This window comes from Gymnoscopelus braueri, assembly GCF_963280865.1.
Source record: "Gymnoscopelus braueri genome assembly, chromosome: 8".
In the NCBI taxonomy this organism is placed as follows: domain Eukaryota; kingdom Metazoa; phylum Chordata; class Actinopteri; order Myctophiformes; family Myctophidae; genus Gymnoscopelus; species Gymnoscopelus braueri.
Genome location: NC_137609.1, coordinates 957,188 through 984,901, shown reverse-complemented (window position 1 = coordinate 984,901; position 27,714 = coordinate 957,188). Strand labels below are relative to the sequence as shown.

General features: G+C 40.8%; 2 protein-coding genes across 3 annotated transcripts in view; one reads left to right on the top strand and one right to left on the bottom strand.

The window, feature by feature from the left end:
- The window catches only part of LOC308090019 (WD repeat-containing protein 44-like), a gene marked incomplete at its 5' end in the record, with an annotated part of 51,182 nt that extends 34,119 nt beyond the window's left edge, over positions 1-17,063 (top strand). The window contains 14 exons of the mRNA XM_080435046.1: positions 1,872-2,010; positions 3,194-3,258; positions 6,145-6,287; positions 8,336-8,384; positions 8,537-8,540; positions 9,109-9,446; positions 9,528-9,653; positions 11,346-11,468; positions 11,757-11,948; positions 12,794-12,895; positions 13,157-13,170; positions 15,106-15,233; positions 15,553-15,705; positions 16,717-17,063. Coding sequence (XP_080291172.1) covers positions 1,872-2,010; positions 3,194-3,258; positions 6,145-6,287; positions 8,336-8,384; positions 8,537-8,540; positions 9,109-9,446; positions 9,528-9,653; positions 11,346-11,468; positions 11,757-11,948; positions 12,794-12,895; positions 13,157-13,170; positions 15,106-15,233; positions 15,553-15,705; positions 16,717-16,805 — 1,665 coding nt within the window. The 3' untranslated portion in view covers positions 16,806-17,063. The remainder of the gene's footprint in view (positions 1-1,871; positions 2,011-3,193; positions 3,259-6,144; positions 6,288-8,335; positions 8,385-8,536; positions 8,541-9,108; positions 9,447-9,527; positions 9,654-11,345; positions 11,469-11,756; positions 11,949-12,793; positions 12,896-13,156; positions 13,171-15,105; positions 15,234-15,552; positions 15,706-16,716) is intronic.
- A 7,808-nt stretch (positions 17,064-24,871) lies between these two features.
- LOC308089673 (uncharacterized protein) lies at positions 24,872-27,040 on the bottom strand. Of its 2 annotated transcripts, XM_080434531.1 has the most exons (7): positions 26,591-27,040; positions 26,420-26,461; positions 26,267-26,320; positions 26,035-26,064; positions 25,768-25,803; positions 25,518-25,622; positions 24,872-24,977 (listed from the first exon to the last, which is right to left on the bottom strand). In XM_080434531.1, the coding sequence occupies exons 1-6, from the start codon at positions 26,600-26,602 to the stop codon at positions 25,536-25,538; spliced, it is 261 nt and encodes an 86-aa protein (XP_080290657.1). In that variant the 5' UTR covers positions 26,603-27,040; the 3' UTR covers positions 24,872-24,977; positions 25,518-25,535. The 2 variants fall into 2 exon arrangements, with proteins under 2 accessions (XP_080290657.1, XP_080290656.1); XM_080434530.1 differs by having other exon boundaries at positions 26,420-27,040.
- Between the last annotated feature and the right edge of the window lie 674 nt (positions 27,041-27,714).

Genomic DNA, 27,714 nt, shown 5'->3' with positions numbered 1-27,714 from the left:
TAATGTACACACACACCAACATGTTAAAAAAGACCCTGTGGTGTACTTATGTCATTTAGTGGTGCAGATTAAAGATTTTATTATTAAATGAATGAAGACAAAATAAGTCACGTAACATACCTGTGCATGGAGGACATCGCTATGAATTGTGGGTCGTCGTGAGAGCAGGAATGTCGTGTGACAAATAGAAAAATCATGGCAGTCATGGTGGAACTTCAACCTGGTGTTTGCATTTTTCTATTTATTACCCGTACATCTACATAAACGTTCAAATTTCAAATATAAAGATACTAACTCATGTTCACGGATGTTATAATTATATATGGGTTCTCAATAGTACCCGTATTTTTTTTAATGTTCAATAAAAAACCTTTTAATCCAATTGCTGGCCATTTTCACCATATGTTTTTACGTGAACCTATGGGTTGAAAGGTGTACTGCACTCACGCAACATTACAACTCTCTGATAAAATGGCCACCAATCAGATTAAAATGCTTTTTATAAAAAAATACGGAAGTTACGGGTACTTTTAAGGACCCGTACATAATTGCAACATTTGTGGCCATAGGGTCAGCACTTTTTTTTAAAACATTTGAACGTTTATGTAGATAGATAGATAGATAGATAGATAGATAGATAGATAGATAGATAGATCATAAAAGTTTTTTTTTTTTCATTTGTTTTGTCAGATCTTTATTGACACTGATAAAGACATCAGTACGAACACGCGGAATGCGGAAGTAATCTGACGTGACGTCACGGGGTTGGAAAAGTTAAACTAATCTCTCGTTCTCAACAAACACTTATCGAAAAATAATCAACAAAATATGAAAATGCACAGAATATTTACAGGTTTGTTTGGGTGGTGACGTGTGTTATGTTGCATTTAAACCACAGCTTTTAACGCATGTTGTCTATTCAGCTATGTATCTCTATGGAGCTACCCTAAAGTCACATTATGACTGGGAAGTCACATTGTGACTGCTGGGCGCTCACAATGTGACTGGAAGGCGTTCTGCACAAAAGTCAATATGTGACTTCGGGGCAGTGAGACTGAGACTGTGTTGCTCTGGAAATAGCAGATCTACAAGCTCACAACGCATCGCGCTGCGACGCGTTGTGAGCTTGTAGATCTGCTATTTTCAGCATGCAGCCAAGTGTAAAATCAGCCATTACGACGCCATCAAGGCACCGCCAAAATAAATTTTAGTCGACTAAATCAACTGTAGATTTAGTCGACTATAATCTTATGATATTTAGTCGACTAAAAACTAGACAAAAACTAAAACATTTCACATGACTAATATATGACTAAAACTAAGTAGAATTGTATTCAAAAGACTATGACTGAAACTAAATAAAAAAAATCTGTCAAAATCAACACTGGTCCTGATGGCTGCTTGGCACACACCCTAAATGAATGTCCTTAAAGGGTTAGTTCAGATTTTGAGTATTTTCTGTAGGAAATACTTGCAAAGGTATTAATTGATTGCCCGAGTCCCGTGGTCAGAGTTATGGTCCGGTTCTGATGAATTAGTACCATGTGACAGAGGGGTCGAAATTGAACGAAACCTGCTCTATGGTAGAAATAGGTCAACAATACAAATGACGCTAGTTTTTTTAATTAATTAATTTTTAATGACCGCTCACCAAATCTACTAATCTACCGGAACTACTTCATATTCATCAGAACCAGACCATAACTCTGACCACGGGACTCGGGCAATCAATGAATACATTTGCAACCACTACATTAATGGTAAGTATTTCCTACAGAAAATACTCAAAAACTAACCCTTTAAGGACACATAAAGAATCTATCATCTATCTAATAAAAAAAACATAATGTGCTTCCTGTGTTGTCCTGCAGGGGGCGGTGTGGACCATGAAGTTCTCTCACTGCGGCAGGCTGTTGGCGACCGCCGGTCAGGACAACGTGGTTCGCATCTGGGTCCTAAAGAACGCCTTCGACTATTTCAACAACATGAGGATGAAGTACAACACTGAAGGTAAACCTCTCATCACAAGAAGATAAGAAAAGATTTGTTTTTCTAATCGTGCCTGTTGTTGACGTCAATGAACGTGTACCGCGTGGTTTCAAAAGGCCAAACATCTGCTTTTAAATGAATTAATCACTTGATTAAAGGTAGGGTAAGTGATATTGTTTTGGTTTAAATAAGTTAAATAGCTCTATATTGTGATAGAAATTGCTATAGAGTGTTTGTTCAGTAACAGGGGTCTTCCCATCTCTCCAGCTCTTAAACGTAAACAGAAAATGCCTTTTCAGATGGGGATACCGAGTTTATCCAATCAGGAGACAGAACTCACACAGGACACAGGATAAACAAGTGACATTGGAAGTGATGACACACAGAAACTGGAAGCTAAACTGGCCAAAGAACCGTTCCCGGTTTTAATGGGTTCATATTTTTGCGTCTAACATGCCTGACATGCAAAAAAAAAAAAGAAGAGTGGAAGCGGTTCATCTCTCAATCAAAGTTTAGTGTGGTATCTGAAAACCACAGACTTAAAGGTTTCTATTGCTTTTGTAGTTGCCAACAACGCCATATTGCAGTTAAGTTTGATGTCCCAGTGGTGAGAATGAATGGTGGTAGAATGAATTTGAGTCATCACTCCAACAAGTGAGGTTCCTTTGCTTCCATTTATTGCATAGTACAGAGTTCCACAACCAGCTCCACAGCCTGTCGGCCGGGAGTGGCACACCCACTACAAGCTTTACATGTCATAGTCTTTATAGCCCATTCAGTGAAAGAGGAGGCCCAGGTATGGGTGTGTCAGACTTCAAAGGTTAGCCCCCACCCCCTGCCCAAGACATTTGCAACTTGTCTGGGGCAGGAAAGGGGGATGGAGACAGATGCATAGAACCTCTGTTTCCCAGGTACATAACAAAGAAAATGCTAAGAGCACCCACACCCCGCTCAGACAAACCGGCACCTCTCTCTGACTCAATCAACTCTCCTCTCTCTGTAGCCTACTTGTACTGTAGACTTGTGAAGTTAAATAATGCTAACAAATGTGTATGAAATGTTATTAAATATACTACATTAGCATATAATGTTTTTTTGTGGTTTTGATGTATAATATAGAAGATTCTATATACCACTTTTTTGTTTCATCAACAGCAACATGTTGTGAAAAGCTGTGATTGTCATTGTGTTCCTCTCTCTCCAGGTCGCGTGTCACCTTCGCCCTCTCAGGAAAGCTTATGCTCGTCTAAGTCTGACTCGGACGCAGCGGTGAGTGAAAACAGTTTTTGTTTATTGAATACTTTATTAACGGTTTGCAAAAAGTACAGTGGTACAGTTATACGATAATGTTAAAACAGGGCTTCTTGTTTCCATTGTGGTCCTATGTATACAAGATCAATACTAGGAGCAGTACAAATATATTTACACAAAAAAAACAGTGGGGGGGTCATTTTGGCAAGCTAGAACATTGGTTCTCAAAGTGGGGGCTGCTAAATGATGGATAGTTGGGAACCAAATGGACCCTTATTGGTCTGTAACTCAGAGAGTGGACCTGGTTCCATTTGTACACTCTCAGAGTTAAATTAACATTGATTTTACAATATAAATTGGGGTCCCAGAGATAGAAATGCCATTAAATGGGGGGCCGGATCTGGGGGGGAATGAGATCAGTGGAGCCCCCTGCTGGGTGTTGTGCTCGTTGGGCGTTTCTCACTCGTTTTTTTTATACATAATACAAATTCAAAAATGGTTTACAATTAGAAAAATATTCAGGTTGGGTTTAAAGGGATAGTTCACCCCAAAAAGTTATTTTTTTGCAATCGATCAGTCACCCCATGGAGACTATGTTTTTGTTTTTCTCTCATTCCGAAGCCAATAATGTGATGACCAGCGGACCGGTAGGCAGCGGTTCCGGTACGAGACACAAAGGAGACTCTTTGTGTCTCCTACCGGAACCACTGCCGCTCATCAAATTATCCATGAATTCTCGCATGATTTTGGGGGGGTCAGATGCCAGACCATTACTGCATCAAAAGTGATTAACTATTCAATAAAAACTGGTCAAACATTGGTCAAATTGTAAGAAGGATAATATGCAAACATTGCGAAAATAGCCGATATACAAGCTCACAACGAGCTAGCGAGCTTGTAGATCGGCTATTTTCACAATGAGTCTGACTACTCATTGACTCATTTGACTCAGGTACTGAGTCAAACTAAATCTAATGCCTCAACTCCTACAATTCCAAGTGCTTTTCAGGGTGGGGGGTCCCCAGTTCTAATATGATTATTTTGGGGGTCCCCAGTTCTAATATGATTATTTTTGGGGTCCCCAGTTCTAATATGATTATTTTGGGGGTCCCCAGTTCTAATATGATTATTTTGAGGGTCACGGCCTGAAAAGTTTGAGAACCACTGCCTTAGGGGAAACACTGTCATGTCTTTCCTTAGAATGATATGGGGGAGGGGACATCAATTTGTCATCAATTGTCAATTTGACATCAATTGCCCGGAAATAATCTTGCAAACCCGAAAAAAAAAGCATTAGGCCTGTTACGATTATTACATCATCGTCTAATCACAATTATTTGAGATAATCGCATTTATTTTTGCATAATCGTTTCCATGTCGAAACATTTTCACACATTTCCGAATATTAAATAAAAGCAGAAATAGCAGCACTACAAGGTTACAACGTGTCACTTCTCGACGAGTTCTGAGCTTGTAGATCAGCTATTTTTACTTAGCTAAAATTATTAAATGTCAATAATTTATTTTAAGTTATTTGTCATATCTGCCCTGTGCTATTTCTGTATTACAAAGCCTAAAAGGCAAATGGAAATAAAACATGTATTCATATGTTCCAATGTTCAATGGCCAAACACACTATTAAGAAAAAGAAGGAGGAAGTCCGCACACTGTTCTCAAGCTCCAAGAAACTCACTTTTTTTATTTATGCAACGTTTTGACCTTCTAGGTCTTCATCAGGCAAATATTATAATGACAGACAAAAGCATCATATATATACACAAACATTGACTAATGATGATGTACAACACCTGGGAGTAAGGAGAAACTACTACTTTTTTGGCAACATGACAGACGAAGGCATTCCTACAAGTCAATATGGAAGGTTTGAATACAGCGAGGAAGATTACTCCCGCATAATGCTGAAAGATTCCATTTTTGATGAGGTGGAAGGAACCTCAAGCCTCAGAGACGTTGATGAGCTTACCCAGAAGCTATATAACCTACAAGAGCGTGAGATAAGACATTACCTTCATGCTGTAGCACTGAGTGATTACTTCAAGAAAAAGATTATTCCTCGTGGCCTCAGGCTACAGAAGGCACCTGCAATTGGTGTAGATAACCCAATTTTTTGTCAACGTTGGTGTGAGATACTGAACAAATGTTCTTTTGACCTGATGGCTCTCGTCATAGATGAACTTACACAACAAGGTGATAAAACACTTATAGAGGCCAAACAAATAGAGGCCCAGTTAGCAGAAGAATTTTTGGATAAGAAGAAATGGGCTGAGTTCAAGAAAGACCTGGACCGGCACCGTTCTGAATTTTCCAGTGATATTAGAACATCAAAAAAATCCAAATTTGAACGTGACACCTTAGATTACCAAGAGAACAAAATCTACTTTTGGAAAGATGGAAAACGGATTGAGCAAGGCCAATCACAACGGAACAAAGAACAGCGTCCTACACAAGGGCGCCGAAAACAACACCGGCAGCAGAGACATCACAGAGCCAGGCCATCATCTCCCTCCCACGACTCTGGTTCTGATACGAGTGGCCAATCAGGACATGGAGCATCTTTATTAGGACAGGCCCACGCAAAACAAAGAAAACCATATCACTGGAAGAAGGGCCTTCCAAACATAAAAGATGTAGAAGAGGTGAAGAGGTCAGCGAAGACGACAACTTCACCCGGAGCGGGAGGAGGAGACATCGGTAATCAACCTTTCTGATAAGACCTTGTCTGAGGCCTGCTCATCAGCTTTGGGTAAGGGACTGAGTTTTGTGCCCACCACAAACGCTAATGACTTTGAGACCTTCATTGACTTTCAGAAATTCTTTAGAAATCTAAGGCTGAAAGACTTTTTCCACTCTAACACGTATAATGGTCCCCTTACTAATGTCCAGTCTGTGGATCCTGCCCCTCCCCCTGACATTGACTCTGATACTCCCCCGGCCCCTCTCAGTGGTCCTACCTACACTCCTTTCAAGAAGAAATCCACATTTATTCCTTACAAAAATCGCAATGCCTCACTAGATACTTACTGCCGGTTGGTGGAGAATTATGTGAAGAATTTATTGAAAAAGAAAAAGGAATATAAAGTGTACAATAATTTGTCTAAGATTGAACGGGATGCATTATTAGACCTGAGTAAGGATAACAAAATTGTAGTACGTCCTGCTGATAAGGGGGGCGCTATTGTGTTGCAAAATGTCAATGATTATGTATCTGAAATGAGTAGATAGCTTAATGATACCACCTTCTATGAGAAGCTGCCATCTGATCCCACTTTAAGGTTTAAGTCTCATGTGCACTCTAAACTATCTTCTCACCTTAACAACTCTGAATTTGATCAGAGTGTTTTTGAATTTTTTAAGGTTAATCACCCTGTGATTCCAGTCATATATACCCTTCCAAAGATACATAAGGGTCTAACTACTCCTCTCATTGGTAGGCCCATTGTGAGTGGAATTGGTAGCCTCACAGAGAACATCTCTGCATATGTGGATCATTTTATCAAATCAGAGGTTACGAGTTTGCCCTCTTATATAAGGGATTCTATAGACTTCATTAACCTGTTAAAATCTTTTGGGAATATGACTGACTCATCTGTGTTTGCCACCTTTGATGTCACGAGCCTGTATACTAATATACCTCATGAGGGTGGACTTGAGGCGCTCCAGTATTTTCTTAGACAACGCCCACCTGCATCCAAACCTAGCACAGAATGTATATTGGATTTAGCAGACATGGTATTGACTCATAACTATTTTTGTTTTCAGAGGGATTTTTATTTGCAGTTGAAAGGAACAGCAATGGGCAGCAAGATGGCGCCAAACTATGCATGTCTATATATGGTTTTTTTATGTGCTGAACCCTATGAATCCTTTTTTCTCCAAAATATTATTATATAGACGGTATATTGATGACATCTTTGTGATTATGGATTGCAGTGTGGAGGAATTGACAGAGTTTCACAATTATTTAAATTCCTGTAATGGCCATCTTAAAGGGATACTTCACTTTCGGGCCGGGGACACATTTAAAAAAAATATTAAAAATAAATGAAAAAAGTTATGGAGAATTCATGGCCCCCTCACGCATTAGAGTGTCCTACTAATGTGTGAGGGGGCCATGAATTTTCCATAACTTTTTTCATTTATTTTTAATATTTTTTTTAAATGTGTCCCCGGCCCTAAAGTGAAGTATCCCTTTAAGTTTACATTGGAATTTAATAGGGAGCGTTTAAGCTTCCTCGATGTACAAGTTTACAAAAGGGACAATATTATTCAAACTGACTTGTTTCGCAAGCCCACAGACCGTAATTCCCTCCTAAGAGGTGATAGTTTTCACCCACAGCCTTTGGTTAAAAGTTTGCCAGTCAGCCAATTCCACCGGGTTCGCAGAATTTGTAGTGAGGATGCTTCATACAAAAAACAGGCCACAGACCTTTCTAACAGGTTCCTCAGTAGAGGTTATAAAAAAGAGTGGGTGGATGCTGCTAGTGAGCGGTTCGACCAGGTAACACAAAGTGATTGCCTGCGCCCCAAAAATAAGAATACCTGTAACAACCCTCCTATGTGTTGTACCAAGTACTCTCCACTGGGCTCACAGTTTAGAGGTGCCATTCAAAAACACTGGCACATTATCCAGTCTGATCCAAGGTTGAAAAAAGCTTTTCCAGAAAAACCAAGACTTGTGTTTAAACGCTCTCCCAACTTGAGGGACAGCCTGGTAAAATCAGATCTGGGTACTCAGAGTTTTTCCAATTTCCCAGTAGTACCAGATGGTAACTATAGGTGTTGTAACTGTATGCAATGTACATACACAAATAAATGCAAGGTTTTTAGTCATCCTCACACCGGCCGGGATATATCCATACGTGGTGCGATTACATGTAGCACAACGCATGTGGTATATCTTATCCGGTGCCCCTGTGGGTTGGCATATGTAGGCAAGACATCCCGGGCTCTGCGCACCAGGATTACTGAACACAGGAGTAGTATAAGAACAGGTGATGAACGTAATCCTGTTGCTGCTCATTTTAAAAAGGCTGGTCATAATCTTAATAATTTGCGATATGTTGGTGTTGAGAAGGTTGAAAAGCCACCCAGAGGTGGAGATCTCGAAAGGTTACTTCTCCAACGTGAGACCTATTGGATCTATCTCCTCAATACCATGTCTCCTGATGGTCTAAATGAGGAATTTGATATTAAACCTTTCCTCTAGTTTGTTGTTTAGCTTATACACTATATCACCATTTATGACTTTTAACTGTTCTTATTGTTGGTTTTTCAGAAATGTACTGGCTATTAGTGTCTAATATGTTTAATTAAATGTGAAAAGTCTATTTTCTGCCCATGCATTGAACGCTCCCCAGAGGGGTGTAGACAAGTTTTTTGTCCCTGGGATTGGAGTAGGGTGTTTTTTTGCTCCTCCTTACTCCCAGGTGTTGTACATCATCATTAGTCAATGTTTGTGTATATATATGATGCTTTTGTCTGTCATTATAATATTTGCCTGATGAAGACCTAGAAGGTCGAAACGTTGCATAAATAAAAAAAGTGAGTTTCTTGGAGCTTGAGAACAGTGTGCGGACTTCCTCCTTCTTTTTCTTGATTCTTCCTTGATGTCCAGCACCTGGCCTAAATACAGGCGTGGGATGTGCACACAACCTTCTCTTTGAACAAACACACTATTAACCCATTAAGACCTGGAACGCATCTGTGTCATTTTTAGATTTGAGCTAAAAAGCATTATTTTACACTTTGGCTATTGCAAAATAGCAGATATACAAGCTCATAGCGCGGCACCGAGTGGGCCAGGGGGCTCTGGGTCAGACATGTTGTTCGGTCCTTCACTGTGGGTAGGCCTCGATCAGCATGGCGTGACCCAGCCCTCCCGCGGCGCACGCCGCCACCAGGCCGTACTGCCCGCCTTCCCTCTGCAGGCGGTGGGCCGCGGTGGTGACCAGCCGGCAGCCTGTGGCTCCGAACGGGTGACCCAGGGACAGGGACCCGCCCCACAGGTTGAACTTCTCCATGGACGTGACGGCCTGGTTGGAGGAGATGCAGGCCATGGTGACGGTGTGGGCGGGGACCCGGTCGGACAGGCCGGCGCCCAGCGCCGCCTCCCTCGCCACGTTGCTGGTCTTCACCTCCTGGATGACCGTGCCGTAGATGACGTGGTCCACGGCGTCCCCGGGCAGGCCGGTCCGGTGCAACAGGCCCCGTAGAGAGGCTCGGGCCAGGTCGTGAGGCATCAGGTCGGCGTACGCTGTTCCCGACAGCAGGAAGGGCGTGCGGACGCCTTCCACCAGGACGACGTTCTTCACCCCGGGCCGCGCCAGCGACTTCTTGCTCTGGGTCTGAACCCGGGCCCGGAGCGGAGCCGTGGTGCTGACGGAGCGGACCGGGTAGCTGCTGCTGCCGCTCCGCATCACCTTCAACAGCATGGAAGCCATTTTAACCCTTTCTTTTACCCGTCCTTTAAGTCTACATCAACACTGCTTCCAGCTAAATCGTTTGTTTTAAGACTGAACTATTATATATTTTTTATAATGAAACGTTGCCCAAATTTGGTGTGATGATGTCAGAGATACGTCATAGACCAGTGGTTCTCAAACTTTTTCATGTCAAGGACCACCCGAAATGATATGTTTGCCGCGCTATGAGCTTGTAGATCTGATATTTTTGAATAGCCAAAGTATAATTATAGTAAAAAGTATAAAGTATAGTTAAAGTGGTTCAAATTATTGTGATATATTAACACATTTTGCTGGGGACCCCCTGGTAACCCCCCCCCCCCCCCAAGGACTTTGAGAACCAATGTCATAGATGACTGACGTGATAGATGAGTGATGTCACAGGCTGGTCACATGACTTCAGAGATCCACGTTGGAGCAGCATTGTGGATCCCATGTGGATCCAGAGATCCACATTATTATCTGTTTCTCTCCGGAGGTGATCTAGTACAGTGGTTCTACAACCTTTTTCAGGCCGTGACCCCCCAAAATATTCATATTTGAACTGGGGACCCCCTAAAATAATCATATTTGAACTGGGACCCCCCAAAATAATCATATCTGAACTGGGAACCGCACAAAATAATCATATTTGAACTGGGGACCCCCACCCTGACAAGCACTTGGAATGTAGGAGTTGAGGCATTACATTTTATGTTGGCCAGTTTTTATCGTATAGTTTGTTGATTACTTTCAATGCAGTAATGGTCTTATTCTGTTTTTGGCGGCGGACCCCCATCTTTGAGATGTTGTTCCAGGGACCCCCCAGAAGCAAATATCTGAGTTACAAATGTTAGCTTTAAAAATATATATACTAGATACTATAATAGATTTGCGCACATTTTCAAGATTTAAAGAAAATAGCAGATCTACAATTTTGCTTGTATATCTGCTATTTTTGGGCGGTGTAGCCGCCCCTATAAGTGGGGTTGGGACACCTCATTAGTATTAGTTTCCTGCACTGTGATTGGCCCACTTGGCCCACTTTCCTGTACTGTGATGGGCTGACTCTATTGGCTGACTCTATTCAGCACTGTGATTGGCTAGCGAGACACATGATGACATTAATAACCTATAAATAGGATTATGCACTTCCAAAAATCATTTTTTTTTTAAGTGAGCTTCCATCACTATGATGACCACTGTGATGACCACACCGCCCACTTCACACTGGGTGTGATTTTTATATATGAGTGAGGTTTGGAAATTTGTACAATTATCCTGCGCTGTGATTGGCCAAAAAGTACCCCGCCTAACCCTGCACCGTGATTGGCCAATCACAGTCTATTCAGGACTGTGATTGGCCAGTGTCACATGACACATGTGCATAGCCCTATATAAGAAACCATATATAGTTCCGTCCATCATAAAGAGTGTTTCAATAAATGTATTTGTTCTTTGTACATGATTGGTTGACTCCATTTAGTATTGTGATTAGCTAGCAAGACACCGCCCACTTCACACAGGGTGTGATTTTTTTAACAGACAAATACATCTTAAAATGGCACAGATGCGTTCCTGTTGTGATCATGATGGTGTGTGTGTGTGTGTGTGTGTGTGTGTGTGTGTATGGTTGGTTTGTAGAACTTCTTCCTGCTGTCGTCCTCCATGGATAAGACGGTCAGGTTGTGGCACATCTCCAGGAGAGAGTGTCTGTGCTGCTTCCAGCACATCGACTTTGTCACCGCCATCACCTTCCATCCCCGGGTGAGTGCGTCATCGTTAACCTTTATACATACATGTCCAGTGGTGGAAAAAGTACTCCAATTTTTTGGTGCCCATTTTGTGTGCCCATATTGACATGCCCAAAATTGGGATTGATTATTAATTGATTCTTTTGTCATATTATGGATTTTTATTAACGTGACACCTTTTTTATAAAGCCCTACGTCAATGAACTAAAATGTAGTTTTTGTTATTTTGTTTTATTTTGTCGTTTCGTTTTTGTTAACTTAATTATGATTTGACCTTTGACCTGTACTGTACCTTTACCAGGATGACCGGTACTTCCTGAGCGGCTCTCTGGACGGGAAGCTGCGTCTCTGGAACATTCCGGACAAGAAGGTGGCGCTGTGGAACGAGGTGGACGGCCAGACGCGCCTCATCACCGCCGCCAACTTCTGCCAGAACGGAAAATACGCCGTCATCGGCACCTACGATGGCCGCTGCATCTTCTATGACACTGAGGTAGAACATAACTAAACACCTACGATGGTCCCGCTGCATCTTCTATGACACTGAGGTAGAACATAACTAAACACCTACGATGGTCCCGCTGCATCTTCTATGACACTGAGGTAGAACATAACCAAACACCTACGATGGCCGCTGCATCTTCTATGACACTGAGGTAGAAAATAACAAAACACCTCCCTTCTGGCCCCCAAACTGTGGAACAAACTCCCCATTGCAGTCAGAACCACAGACCCAATGTTCTGCCGTAAGGCTCACCTCTTCAGACTCCACCTTCACCGGTAGTACTTCGCCCGAGCCTTGACAACCATGCAGTCTTATGCAAAGTTCAGGTTTCATTTAGATTTAGTGCATGTTATTTAGACAGATGCCAGCAGGTTCATGTGTTGACCTGAAAAAGAGAGTCATTCACCCCCAGCAGCAGTTCATATGACGGACGTTTCGGCCCACAGGCCTTCCTCAGCGCTGAGCACATTTCGATCTATAAGGCCAATAAGGCCATTTTGGATTGATGCCAATTAAACATATTTCCGCCACTAGGATGTCTTAGGACTTTTAGTATGTTGTGACTTCATAGAAATGGTGTGTGAAGAAAAAAATCTGTTACAATTACTTTGATTTTGAGGTCCAAAATGAGCTAGTTTGCCTGGACTACAGACATCATCAGAAGAAATGATTGAGATTATTCTTTTTCTTTTAAGCCAATTAGGACAAAGTGACAGACTGTACTCACTGTGTTTTAAGCCATTAGGACAAAGTGACAGACTGTACTCACTGTGTTTTAAGCCATTAGGACAAAGTGACAGACTGTACTCACTGTTTTTATATTTTGTTCGTAGCGCCTCAAATACCACACGCAGATTCACGTCAGGTCCACCAGGGGGCGGAATAGAGTTGGTCGTAAAATCACTGGAATCGAGCCCCTGCCCGGAGAGAACAAGGTAAGATGTGATCAGAACTGTGGAGCTCGTCTAGTGTATCGACTAAATTGATTAGTCTGATTAACCACTTAAGCCGTGGTTTACAACTGTGTTGTGCAAAAAATAACGAGATCTAAAATCTCACAACACGTTGTGAGATTGTAGATCCGCTAAATTAGCCATTCATGAAAATTGATTCGTTATTTATTAGTCATTTTATGTTTTAACCACTTTTTTTTTTGTTCAAGGTTTTTATATTAAATTTTATATTTTCACATACAGGTCTATATCAAAGGGTATACAAAAACAGTGAATGTATGTTACCCCTCCCACCCCCCAAAGTTCCCGCTCCGAAAGAGCCACAACCCTGGTATTACATGTTTTAACCACTTTAACCATTATTTTATAATTTGGCTATTCAAAAATAGCAGATATACAAGCTCATAGCGCGGCACCGAGTGTCGCGCTATGAGCTTGTATATCTGCTATTTTTGAAAATGTTTGAAACTTTGTGCAAATCGAATATAATTTTAAAGCGAACATTTGTAACTCAAATCTTTGCTTCTGGGGGGTCCCTGGAACAACATATTTTGAGATGGGGGGTCCGCGGCCAAATAGATATCATTTTGGGGTTCTGCGACATGAAAAAGTTTTAGAACTACTGATAGTATAGCAACATAAGTACAAAAAAATAAAAATAAATGGATTTAGAATACATTTCTAGAATCCCCAGAAGCAAACATATGAGTTAAAAATGTATGCTTCAAAAAATATATACATATTCAAAGATTTGTACAAATTTTCACTATTTTTAGCAGCAGGTTTACAAGCTCGTAGTGCTCAGTGTCACGCTACGAGCTTGCAGATCTGCTATTTTTGAATAGCCCAAAATAAATCTAAAATGACACAGATGCGTTCCCGGATTGCATGGGTTAATATTCTTTTTCATAATCGATTAGTTAGATCTACTGTTGCACCCTTAGTCATGTTGTTTTTTGTTTTTTTTTGCATCACCAATCGATTCATATTTCAACATTTTCTTTTCTTTCCTACATTTTACTTCAGATTTTGGTGACGTCCAATTGCATTGAGTGACGTCACAATTTTGAAGACCAGTCCCATTGTTGTTTAACCCTGTCTTCCACCCTGAGCCAGCCTAGGCTGGCAAAATGGGTGGGAGAAAGGTGGGTCATGGGCCCCAGTCCGAGGACTTGCGGTCTTGTTTCCATTGAGGACCTTGGTATTCAATTCATAAACATATATAGTAGCAACCAAACAGTTCAATATCATCACAAAAATACAGAAAAATAACACTACATGTACAGTCGGAAAAAAACAATGGAGGGGGGGGGGGGGTTCGTCTGTCTGAGGGAGAAATGGTGCTACCTCCCCTTTTGACCGCGTGAAAGGTGAATTTTCAGGGCTGTTTTAAATGAACCCGGCGAACTGAGATACAGGCTACCATTCATTTCCAATGGAAGGCATGCCACATGAAGATACAAAGATACAGGCTAACATTTTTGACTGTGTGTGTAACACGCAGTCCTATAGACGGCCCGCGTGCACTTCCCTTTATACTTATACCCTACCCAGGAAAGGGGGGCGTCTGCTAAATGCCTACATTGTAAATTGTTTCTATTGGCTTGGAATCCAAGCTATTAGAATGTCATTGGCAGGCAGGTTTCTGAACTGCCCACAGCCCTCCAATGAGACGCTGAGTGTGTGGACCGAATCTAGTCCGTCTTATAATGAGCATTAGTGAGGACTGTCTGAAGTGCTCCTTTAAGCCCTATTTAACTCTTTGACTGCCAGAAATAAAACGTTGTTTGCTAAGCCACTGCTAGCGATTTCCGAGTGTTTTCACTAACCTTTGAAGCATCATAGAATGTTATTCTTCACAACGATCCACTCGGCGATCGCTTTAAGAGACGTAGGGGGGTCTCGTAGAATCGGAGGAAGAAAATTGTGCCACAGCGGTAATCCATTCCATAGTTGTATAGCGTAAAAAAACCCAATGTAAAACCACTGAAAACACAAATCTCGTCAGTCTGCACCTTAGTAAAATATGATGAGAAATCTCTCGTCATTGGCAGTCAGAGAGTTAAAGGAAAGTTGTGAAAATAGCAGATCTGCAAGCTTTACTTTACTTTATTTTTTTTTAACTTTTGTCCAAAAAAAACAAAACAAAAAACACCTTCCACATAGAACTGTCTTCTGTCTGTCTTCTGCAGTCACGACTACTTGTTCATCGTGAGCGGCTCGGAGGACAAGTACTTGTACATATGGAGCACCTACCACGACCTGAGCAAGTTCACCTCCGTACGGAGAGACCGCAATGACTTCTGGGAAGGAATTAAAGGTAAACGCCTATCCCTCGTTCTGAGGTCTCACACAGGCCTGTCACACTCATTACATCATAGCCTAATCGCAATTGTTTGAGATAATCACACTTATTCTTTGCATAATCGTCAATCATTTCCATGTTGTAAAAAGTTCATACATTTAAAAATATTATTTTCAAAATAGTGGAAATACAGTTTAAAGTTTAATTGAATCAAAGGTCTGCACAATGCCACCAAAGCTCTCTTCCTGTGTGTGTGTGTGTGTGTGTGTGTGTGTGTGTGTGTGTGTGTGTGTGTGTGTGTGTGTCTGTGTGTCTGTGTGTCTGTGTCTCTCAGCTCACAACGCGGTGGTGACGTCGGCCATCTTTGCACCCCACCCGGGTCTCATCGTCCCCCCGGAGGCCAGCAGCGGCGGTGCGGCGGCGGCTGAGAAGCCCGAGCCAGAACGCCAGAGCCTGGACTCTGAAGACTCTGAAACCATTCCCTCAGGTACCCTGCTATAGATCTGCTATTTTTAAATAGCCACAGAAATCTAAAATAACACAGATGCTTTCCCGGACTGAATGAATTAACGCCCCTACTTGATCGGTCAATAAAACATGGACTGATGCACGTGGACACATCATCAGTGTTGTTTCCTGGAGTCACTGGGTGTTTGGGGTCTTGCAACAGACACCCTCCTCCAGGCGACCCGACCGAGGCTGATCAGACACCGGCCTGTGTCCAAGTGGCATGCTACTGCCCCCTACTGTCTCTTGAGGGTAGTTAGAGACAGTGCTAACTAGGGGGGTTAGGGTTAGCCTGGCGCTAGCCAGACCGACAACACAGATTCACGGAGGGAATACGTGAATCCACGCTATCAGTCCGGCCGATGCCAGGTTGAGATGTTGCAGTGGGTTGCCTCCGGGCCTGGCTCCTCCCTCGTCTGACCAGAAGTGGAGGCTTTTCTGTGCGTTGTGTTGTCGTCGTTGCTGCTTGGACACAAACATCTCACTCTGCCTTGATGGATTAAACCCTCCCTGCAGGTTTCACCGCAGCCTAGGTAGCAAAAAGGTTCTTCCTCCCAGAAGAAGTGCTTTGGGGCTGCCAACCCTCTCGCCACCCCGGGTCGCCGTCTCTCCGGCCGTCCTCTGTCACTCCAGATGTCACACTACAGCGTCACTCAAAAGCAGCAGAAGTAGTAGATCCACAATTGAGCTTGTACTACTTTTGACATCTTTTTCATTTGAATCCTGAAAAGTAACGGTTTTGGACATATGAGGTTTCCACCCGACAGAGACGATATGTAGATTTCTCTGATTTATTTTCATGTTTATGTTCTCTTTGCCATGCATCTTGTATACTGTTTGTTTTCTTTCTCCCTGCTCTCCCTGGCCCCTCCTCCTTTTTCTTGCGATGGAGCTTGCGCAAAAAAAAACGAATATCACCCACCTTCTTTACAACTGTAAACTTACAATTAAAGTAGAGTGTTTGATTGTTCCTTCTCTCTCTCTCTCTCAGGGGCTCTGAAGACGGACCACACAGAGGTTCTGCTCTCTGCTGACTTCACGGGCGCCATCAAAGTTTTCATCAACGTTAAGCGGTACTGAGCTGAACAACACCTCAACAGGCCTCAACCACCTCTCCCCAGCCTATTTTTCTGGATCTGTGTGTGCGTGGGTGTATGCGTGCGTGTATGTGCGTGTGCGTGTGTGTGTGCGCGTGCGTGTCGGCATTCTGTCCCTGCTGCATATCTATCTCTGCTGTCGGGCTGAAACCTTCTACATCCAAAACCTTTTACTTTTCACGAAATGAAAAAAAAAAAACCTTTGTTCCAATAATTTAGTAACAAGCTCTTGTTAATGCTTTTCATATTTACAACAAAAAAAACACAGATACACTTAACTCACTGAGTTTTTTTAAGTAAAAAAAAAGTGCTTAGGAAGCGAGATAGAGCCTTTTTCAGTTATAAGTTAAACAAGGAGTGGATGGAGCTGCAAATCTTCAGATAATGATATCTTGGGTTCTTTTTTTTTTGAGTTTTTTTCAAAAAAATTTTAAAACACGTGAAACACGTTAATGGCACGTTGCACCATAGCGGTAAAACACGTGAAACTTGTTAATGGCACGTTGCACCATAGCGGTAAAACACGTGAACACGTTAATGGCACTCAATGAGTTAAACACTTACACTTTCTGATTTATTTAATTTTGTATGGCCAAAATATCGGTCGAAAATAGCCGTCGATCTGCTATTTCCACTACTTTTGTTGCGACACTGTCGTACGACAAAGTATAAAAACAGGGCTTAAGTGGTTAAATTATGACCAATATTAATTTATTAAAAGAGATATAAGAGAAATAAAAACACACACACACAAAGATGAAATGAGGAGATTACAAGGTTTCTGCCCAACACACAGTAAACGGTATGACGAGTGGCGTCGAAAGTATGAGTCAGGCTTTACGTGTTTCTAAAATACATAAAAACATAATAATGTTATAAGTGTTTGTCTGCTGACAAAGTGCTTTGAAAGATGGCGAGCTTGTCCAGGACGTTTTTTTCTTTTCGGAAGAGCAGTGACCCCGCCCCCCTTCCCACCCCCCTTAAATAAGGACGTTGAAGGACGATCCTATTGGACTGTAAAACTGATTGATTGATAACATTGATTGCCTGTTGCATTTTCTTTCTTATTTTTTTAGGTTTTCTTTCTTTTCTTTCTTTCTTTCTTTAGCCCATTCAATCCGGGAACGCATCTGTGTCATTTTAAGATTTCTTTGGGCTATTCAAAAAATAGCAGATCTACAAGCTCATAGCGCGGCCGCGCTACGAGCTTGTAGATCTGCATTTTTTTTGAAAAATCGTGAAAATGTGTGCAAATCTTTGAATATATATGTTTTTTTAAAGCAACATTTTTTTACTCAAATCTTTGCGTCTGGGGGATTCTACAAATGTCTTCTAAATCCTAACATTTTTTTTTGTTTTAAAAACTTATGTTGCTATAATCATCTCAAAATATTTTGTTCCAGGGACCCCTAGAAGCAAAGATTTGAATTAAAAAATTATAATAATAGCAGATCTACAAGCTTGTAGATCTGCTATTTTTGAATAGCCAAAGAAATATAAAAATGACACAGATGTGTTCCCGGACTGAACGGGTTAATGCCAAACAACTGTGAACTGTATGTTATTTTTTTATTTGAATTGTTTTGCGTCTTGTGTGAGTTGCGTACGTGAGGACAGAGAAGTAGCCTACAGCGTGCGTTTGCAGATCGTTTGTGGAATAACGTGGATACATGGTTGGATGATTTTTTTAATAGATTTTTTTTTACAGTGGCCTTACTTCAGCACATTAGCCTGTGTATTAAAGGTGCTGTAAGTTATATTTCTTTGTTGAAATAAGTGTCAAATAGCTCTGCATTCTGACATTAATCGTTGCTATAGAGTGTTTGATCAGTTAACAGGGTAATATTCCCGTCTCTCCAGCTCTTAAAGTGAACATAAAATACATGTTCAGGTCAAGGAAATGATGAAACAAAGAAATACTCAGACAAAATCACTATAAAATTGAAGCTGATTAGTGGGTTCTCTGATTGTCTTAACACATTCATTGCCAGGTATCAATTAATTAATTCATCCGCGGTTTTAACTTATTTTTAGTATTTTTGACGATCCACAGATTTTCTTTTTCAACCCGGATGTAAACAAACGATGTCTCGTGGTGTCCACCGAAAAAAAACATTGTAACCGTGATCGTCCATTATTCGGCAGTTGAGTATGGCTTGTTTTCACCAAAAACACAATCTGAGAAAAGAAATCTGAGATAAAACATCTCAGTGGACCGGGTGATTTTATTTTTAAAATGACGTTGTGTCCGGGTCTACGCTTCTCTGGAAGTCAAGGCATCATTCATAGGTTGGCAAAGAGCGCCCTCTAGTGTAATCACAAAAAAATATATATATATATTTTGACGTAATATTACGTCAATGTGTTAAAAATTGGTGACCCACCTATAATAACAAATAATCTTATACAAGTTTACTAAACAGCCGGAGAGACGGAAAGACTTACTATGAATACAGAGCTTTAGCCAAAAATAAACCCCTAAAATATCACTTACACTACCTTTAACTTATACAAAACGTATTCAGTCTCTCGTCTTTAACTGCTTAAACCACCAGCATCCTGTATTCTGGGGAAAACGTTTGAGGAAAATAGCAGATCTACGCTTGTAGATTGGCTATTTTCAGAGAACATGTAGAGCAAAAAAACTGAACAGGCACTAGTATTGGTGGTTAAACGGTTCTTCTGAGACAGTGGTTCTCAAAGTGGGGTCCAGGGACCACCAGGGGGTCCCCCCCCAGCCAAATGATTGATTGCTGGGAACCAGATGGACCCTTTATGTGTCTCTGAGAGTGTTCATGGTTCCATTTGTACACTCTCAGAGTTACATTTACATCGATGATACTACAGTGTAGATCAGGGGCGTCCCAGAGATCAGATAGGTGTCCGTAGCCCGAATGCAAACTGGGGGGGTGGGGGGATCCTTGAAACTAAAACTGTTGAGAATCACTGCTATGGCTGTAGAAATCTTCTCTTATATGGGGGTCCCTGGCGTAACTTTTTAAATGAGGGTCTGTGGGCTAATGATGGCTAATGTGTCAATTTGGGGGGTCCTTGACATGAAGAAAGTTTGAGAGCCACTGTTCTAAGACACAACGACTTCACATGTTTGTGTGAACAACAAAAACAGAGCTAATAATAATTAAGTGTCAGGGTCTTTATTATCTTTATTATCTTTATTATTATCATAAAATTATTGGCTCAGAAATGCAACAAAAAACACAAAAAAACTCAAAATTCAAGGCTTCATGGGGTGTGTAATTGATAGAAAATAAGTCATTTTTTGGGTGAACTTCTCCTTTAATATTTGTTCAATATTTATAAAACCCACAGACAGACACACTTAACCACTTTCACTTAAATAGTAGATTTACAAGCTCACAACGTGTCTTTTTGTTCTACTTTTGCGTGAGTGACACTCATATAGACAAAGTACAACGTAAATCAAACCTTAAAAGTGTCGGCATGTTTTGAAAGCAAAATGTATTGGTCCAATAATCATTTCTGATTCCCATAGTCGCGCGCGGTCGGTGTCGCTCTGCCAAAAAAATAATTACTGATCTACAAGCTCGCGATTGTAGATCCGCTGTTTTGCGTCACTGTGTGCAAATAAGTGTCAAATCGAGCCTTACATGTGTTTGCGTGTCAACAACATTTCTTGGTTCAACGATCATTTCTGAGTCCCATGTTTTTCTTGTATTCATTTCTCTTCAACCATAGCAAGGAAAGACACTTGTGTGTTTTAAGTCACTGCATCATTTAAAGACAGGGTGCCATGATTTTCAGTGATTCCCCCCCCCCTAACCTCACTCCGTCAAATGGAAGAAGCTTGCGACACACATTTTGTTTCACAGCGTACTTGCATCTGAGACTTCGGGCGCAGAATCGATGACAGACGGAGTTTCATTTTTTCAAGCTACTAGGCAGGTGATTGGATGATCCCGCCCCTAGCAGCCGCTGATTGGTTCGTATGCGCAGCGGTTCGGGCAGCTTTACTCTGTGAGCAATCCCAGACCCTCCTTCCTGAAACCAAATGCAATGCAATGCATGAGATTTCCGGAGGGAGGGGGTGTTTACCAGGCTACCCCCCCCCCCCCCTAAAACATAATCATCAGGTATTATGGTTATACTAGGAGGAAGATTTTTTTCAAAAAAGTGTACAGAAAGTGTTAAAATTGTTTTTATGTGGACACGCCGCCAGTTCATTAAGTATACCTGGTTCTCACCTTAGCACCTGCACCACCTTAGCACCACCCACCTGTCCTAGTCCCTCCTCCTCCTCATGCCCACACCTGTTGTGTTATGATAATGAGGGGGAGGGTATATTTTTACTGTGTCATTAAAGCACTGTTTTTCTATTGGCACGTTTGACCCTCAAGATTTCAGCCTCCAGGAAGAAACTCAAAATAGTCAGAGAAGACATAAAACACCATAAAAACACCGCCAGGGGGCTTAATGAAGTTCTATCAACCTCATAGACACATGAAAAACAGAAAAAGTGCAAAACCATAGCACCAGCTCTTTTAGTTGCAAATCATGTGTATGTTTAAAAAGAAAAAAAAAACGTAATCACTTGATTGAAAAACAAACGGTTGTTTTCAGTTGACAACGTTAATTTATTTAAAAAAGATCAAAGTAAAAAGTTTTAAAATGGACATACAAGGTTTTTGCCCGACAGTGACGGTTTGCACCGTATATGCAACAACAACAGTGCATTCTGGGAGATATCGTTTCTGTAGATCTAAAGGACTGTCGTCTTTACAGGTTAAGAGACTGAAGTAAGGCCACGTTATGCCTGATTTATACCTAGTTGTAGCTCGCCGAAAATAGACAATCTACAAGCTCAACACCGGGTCGCAGCGCGATGCGAAGTGATCTTGTAGATCGGCTATTTTTCGACAGGCAACTTGCAAAGTGTAAGTCAAACCTTAAAAAGTGTCGTAATTTTTTGCAAGCAACATTTCTTGGTTCAACATTCATTTCTGATTCCCATAGTCGCGCGCGGTCGGTGTCAACTCTGCAAAAAAAACATTGCAGATCTACAAAGCTGTTTCAAGCTCGCTCCTCGGCACGCCTCAAGCTTGTAGATCCGCTGTTTTGCGACGCTGCGTGCGAATAAGTGTCAAATCGAGCCTTACATTTCTTGGTTCAGCGGTCATTTCTGAGTCTCATTATTTTCTTGTATCCACTTCTCTTCAACCATAGCAAGGAAACATTTTTTGGTTCAGTGGTCATTTCTGAGTCCCATTATTTTCTTGTATCCACTTCTCTTCAACCATAGCAAGGAAACATTATCGTTAGCCTCATAGCATAATTGCTCCTATTTATCATATTTGTAAGGTTTTCAGGAGAGACGAAACAAAAAAGAATCACTTTCTGCCTAACTCACCTAGATGACTAAGGCAGAAAGTAAAAAACTCATTTTTCCTAAGTGATGTTTAATCTGCCTTTATTTATATCTGCCTAACTCTATTCTCCTAACACTGCTGATTCATCCCGCCTTATTGCCTATGTTGTCAGCCTATTAGAATGCTTGTTACATTCAAAATCATTGCTGCCTAAGTCAAATCTTAGGCAGAAATTGACTTTCTGCCCGAGACATTTTGGAATGTAACAAGTATTCTGATTGGCTTAGCCCATTAAGACCGGGAACGGATCTGTCATGTTTTGATTTCTTTGCCTATTAAAAAATAGCAGATATACAAGCTCATAGAGTGCCATGAGCTTGTAGATCTGCTATTTTTGAAAAATCGTGTAAATTTGGACATATTTTTTTAATATATATTTTTTAAAGATTTGAGTTACAAATGTTCGCTTTAAAATAAATATATATTATTATATATTTGCACACATTTTCAAGATTTTTCAAAAATAGCAGATATACAAGCTCATAGCGCGGCGCTATGAGCTTGTATATCTGCTGTTTTTGAATAACCAAATACATCTAAAATGATGCGTTCCCAGATTGAATGGCTTAGGACATAGGAAAAATGTAAATTTGAACAAAAAGTGAGTTAGGCAATTATGCTATGAGGCTAACGATACTTTGTTCGCGGTCATTTCTGAGTCCCATTATTGTCTTTATTATCCATTTCTCTTCAACCATAGCAAGGAAAGACATTGTATATTTTAAGTCACTGCATCATTTAGGTTGCAAATCATGTGTATGTTTAAAAATAAAAAATACAAAAAACGTAATCACTTGAATAAAAAACCAACGGTTGTTTTCACTTGAAATGTTTATTCACCAAACAGATCTTATTGTGCCTACAGAAATCCTATATATTTTTTTTCATTTAGCGCAATTGGTTCTCAAAGTTGCGGCCTAGGGTTCCTTGAGAGGGCGTTCCAAATGGACCCCTTTACAGGTCTGTAACTCTTGAGAGTGTACACATGGAACCAAATGGACCCTCACTGGTCCATTTGGTTGGAGTTATGGGGAGGGAGGGGGGGTCCTTGGAATTAAAACGTTTGAGAACCACTTGATTTTTAGAAGTTCTATCGTCAAAAAATACATTTCAATAATCTGTGGTCTAAAAACAAACATTTTGTGTGGCAGTATTGCAACAGAGAGTTCTATGTGGTTACTAATGGAGTATACTAATGATGAGTTATTATGACTGGATGTTGTTGTGGGGAAGCTTTTCAATACCAATTATGGGTCTGATATTTCATTTCTGATACCTGTTCTGAAGTAACCTTTTTGATACTTGTTTCTTTTCTTTTTCTTTCTGAATGAAAGCACACGTCAAAGTAAATTATTTACCGTGTAACATTCCCACATGGAAAGAACCTATATGCGTCATATATGTTTGTAATATAGGACCGCATATATGTTCGCATACATAAAATTGGCACCTTTCCTATATGTATATGTACATATATGTGATATATGTGCATATATGTACATATATGTGCATATACATATATGTACATATATGTGCATATATGTACATATACATATAGGAAAGGTGCCAATTTTATGTATGTAACATATAGGTACATATGACCTGTATGTAACATATAGGTACATATATGACCTGTATGTACCTATATCTACATATATGCAATGAAACATAATTATATGATACCTATATCACCTATAAAATAGGTGATAAGTTTGTACACATTAATCAAATCCAATAGAAACCCCAATGTAGAACTTTAACACTTTATTTAAACAAGTTATAATATGAAAACATGAAACATTATGGCTTTTAAAGTGTCAAACAGCTGGATAAAAAAAAAAAAGATATAAAATTAAATTAAATTAAGCTCCGGGACACTCCTTTTCCCCTGCCAGACTTTTGGAAATGCCAAAACCCTGAAGAATGACAACTCAAGTCGCTTTGGGAAGTACATGGACATCCAGTTTGACCACCAGGTTAAATTAAATTACTCCAGTTTGTAATTATACCTGTACAATTTCAACATGACTTCTGTTATGGCTGGGCCACCTACAGTATATGAATAGAGCATCATTCCCCCACAGGTGGGAGCTGTTAGAGGCTACATCCTAAGTTACCTGCTGGTTATCTGGTAGCAAAACCTCTGAACGTGATCGTTTGGATTGCTCAGGAAGGACACAGACCCAAGAGAATAGACAGAAGAAGTTACTCATCATTGATGTTTTATTAATGAATCCCTAATCTTAGTTACAATTAAATGTGAATCCCTAACCAATAACAGAAGTTATAAGACCAATATGAATTACCAATGTTTCAGCAGCAAGCAGAGCGCTCCGGACACCGAATATTGTTGAGAGTGAATACTAATGTTCATGTTGTGATTAATATACCGTAGTGCATCAGCACGTCCGCTTGGTCCATCAGTTCGTCGAACGATGGGGAGGTGCTCTGGGCCTCCTCCCATCTTGCCTTCAGGTCAGGTCGGGGCTCGCTGACCACTAGGATGTCTGTCGCCATCGAACGACCCTCTCCATGGTAGTGGACATTCGTCATGCTTGGTGTTTGTGTTGGGTGACTGTGGAGGAGTGCAGGGGATGGGGTGCACGCGGATACGTGATCGCCAGCTCCGTTCAGATGAAGTGGTGGGAGCCATCAGAACAGCAGGCCGTGGCACAGGTCATCGTGCCATGACGCAGCCACTTCTGCAGTGCATTCCTGTATAGCAATTCGGTCAAATTGACGAGCAGCCGCTGGGGAAAAAAGTAAAAAAAACTTGTTATAAAGATAAATAAGAAAGCTGGCAGGTGGCCTTAGGAGCACTTCACCCATTTTCAACCCCATAGTCATATAATTGATCCACACTAATGCTCGTAAAACATGCCACCATTCATGTCTACTCTGTTCAGGAGGGCAGTGGACAGCTCAGAAACCTGCCTACCAGTGACATGACAGGTCATCATTTTCAATGTCCATTAGCTTGAAATGATGTCACTGGTAGGCAGGTTTCTGAACTGTCCACAGGCAAAGACCACCTCTGAGACAGAAATGGTGCCATCTTATTGTGAGCATTACAGAGGACCACTTATATGAACTTAAGGTTGGAAATGGGTGAAGTGCTTCTTTAAGAGTGGATGCATTTTCCATCAGGCTCATTCCATGGTGAGGAAAATGCATCTGTTCTTATTTACTTGAGATAAAAGTTAAAATACTTAATTAAATTAAATATCCATCATAAAAATTGCCAAATCCACTGTAGTAAACCTAGTATTTTGAGGTGCAGATTGACTCACCAAACATGCAGTCCTGCATCAGCGTGTCCTTGAAGGCCCTCTTCTTATTCCTTGTTTTCTCTGATGGCACAGTGTGGTAGGGGCTGGAGTTATACATTGGCATTCCTAGAGAAAGACAGACAGAACAAAATAAGGCAAATAAGCACCATCAAAGTAGTTATCAATGAGCACCATATACACTAGCAAATGTACCTAGTGCATGTCTGGTGGTAAAAAAAAAAGTGATTTGAGAATGTGTTAGTTAACTCACCTTTATAGCCTTGGGGGTGATGATTGCCAGCGAAGTCTAAAAAGAGGACAATTAAAATATTAAAAAAAGCTTGTATGCAATTTATCAAGACTGTATGTTTTAATGTTTAGAGTAGCAGGAGCTATAAGTTCAAATATGTCAGTCTTTAATAAGTTACAGTATGTCATGGCACAATAGCCAAGGCACAGCAACTGTTTAGTAATGGCTAATAAAATAATCACAAATGTATAAAAAAGGCTCTTGTTGACACAGGGACAACAGACATACCATTCCATGCTTGTCCAGTGTGGTTCCCTCCTGAAATGGATTAAAATAGCCCTAATTGGTCACTGTAAAATACAAGTTCTCATATAATATCGTGCCAACATTAACAGATCCTTGCAAAATAAGTAAGGTCTCCAGTAAGGCACGACTAGAAATCCAACCACCACCTATTGAAACAGACTGGAGACACACTAAGAGTGGCTGAGAGAATCATCTAGCCTATTAGTCTACTTACCATGATTGCAGGGGTCCATTGACTCCAACTCTGCCAAGAAGCTTCCACCAAAGCCTAAAATGAGAGAACACAAAACATGAACTATGAATTCTATCTAAAGCACATTTACAATCTGTCCACCCTGAGGTAGTAGTTGTGAAGTGGTTCACTTACCATTATTAGGCTGGTTATCCTCCGAGCAGCTTCCTCCAGAGGCTAAAAGAAGGGAACACAAGACATGAATAGTGGACGCTGTAACCTTTGAACACATAACCTGAACTAAATGCTTGTAAAGCTTTCATGCAATTACATTTGGTTTTGCCATGTTAGTAATTAATGACATACCACTGCTTGCATTTGGTGTTGGTACAGAAGGGTACTGGCTGGATTCTGGCAGCACTGGAATTATACATGGCAATACTTAAAGTAGGTGTAGCAGTTAGTGTCATAACTGACAGTGTCACCACTGTACCTGGAAAATTAGGTGGCTTGAAAAAAAAAATCGCTTCACACTGCTGTTTTCTGGCTCATCTGACTTAGGCCAATTCTAAAAACACCTCCTAAAACCTAACCTAAGTTTTCTGAAAACGTTCAAATTTTTACTAAAAAAATTAATAAAACATTATGTTGCCATACATATAGCAACAACTAATGAGACACAGAGGTGGCTCCCGGATTGAATGGTATAACAACGTATAGGTTACAACAGGTCTAAATAGAAAAGAGGTGGTGCCCGTGCTGCTATAATTATTATACTTGGCCAGGCCTTGTGTATTGCAGTGAATCCTCTCCAGTCCTCTTGTAGCACAACCCTGAAAATTTAGAGGGAAACAAATAATTCAATAAATATATGCACAAAACAATGTATATAAATATATATATATATATATATATATATATATATCAGCCAAATTATTAATTTATCAGGTCTGTAGCGCCCAAGTCCTATACTTGGGTGTACTTTAAGTGTAGTGTCAAAGTCCTATACTTCTGGCACTATACTGGTTGCCGAGGGAGTTCTGACGTGTGGTCCATATACAAACTGATGTCCACAAGTGTCCGTTGAGTTAATAAACAAACGTTTTATTCTTAGTAGCCTTCGTGCCAATCACTCCAGCATACAGTAAATAATAACATAAATAAACAGTCAAGCGCACACAGACCTCCAGCTGTCATGTAACACAGTCGAAAACTGTTTGCCTCTGCCACTGGCAACACCTGCTGCTGATTACAGCCCTGTTAAATACCTAGGCAACTTGGCCTTGACCAAGCCCTGCAGTGACATCATCAATTAACAAGCAATTATAACAAGCAATCATATACATGGCTCAAATGGCTCTTACACCAGCCCCTAATTGCTACTGGCATAAAAACAGAGCAATTATTAAAACAAAAATTACAAAGAGCCATAAACCAAACAAAATACAAATACCATTTTAGGCAATAATAATTCAGGGCAATATTCAAAA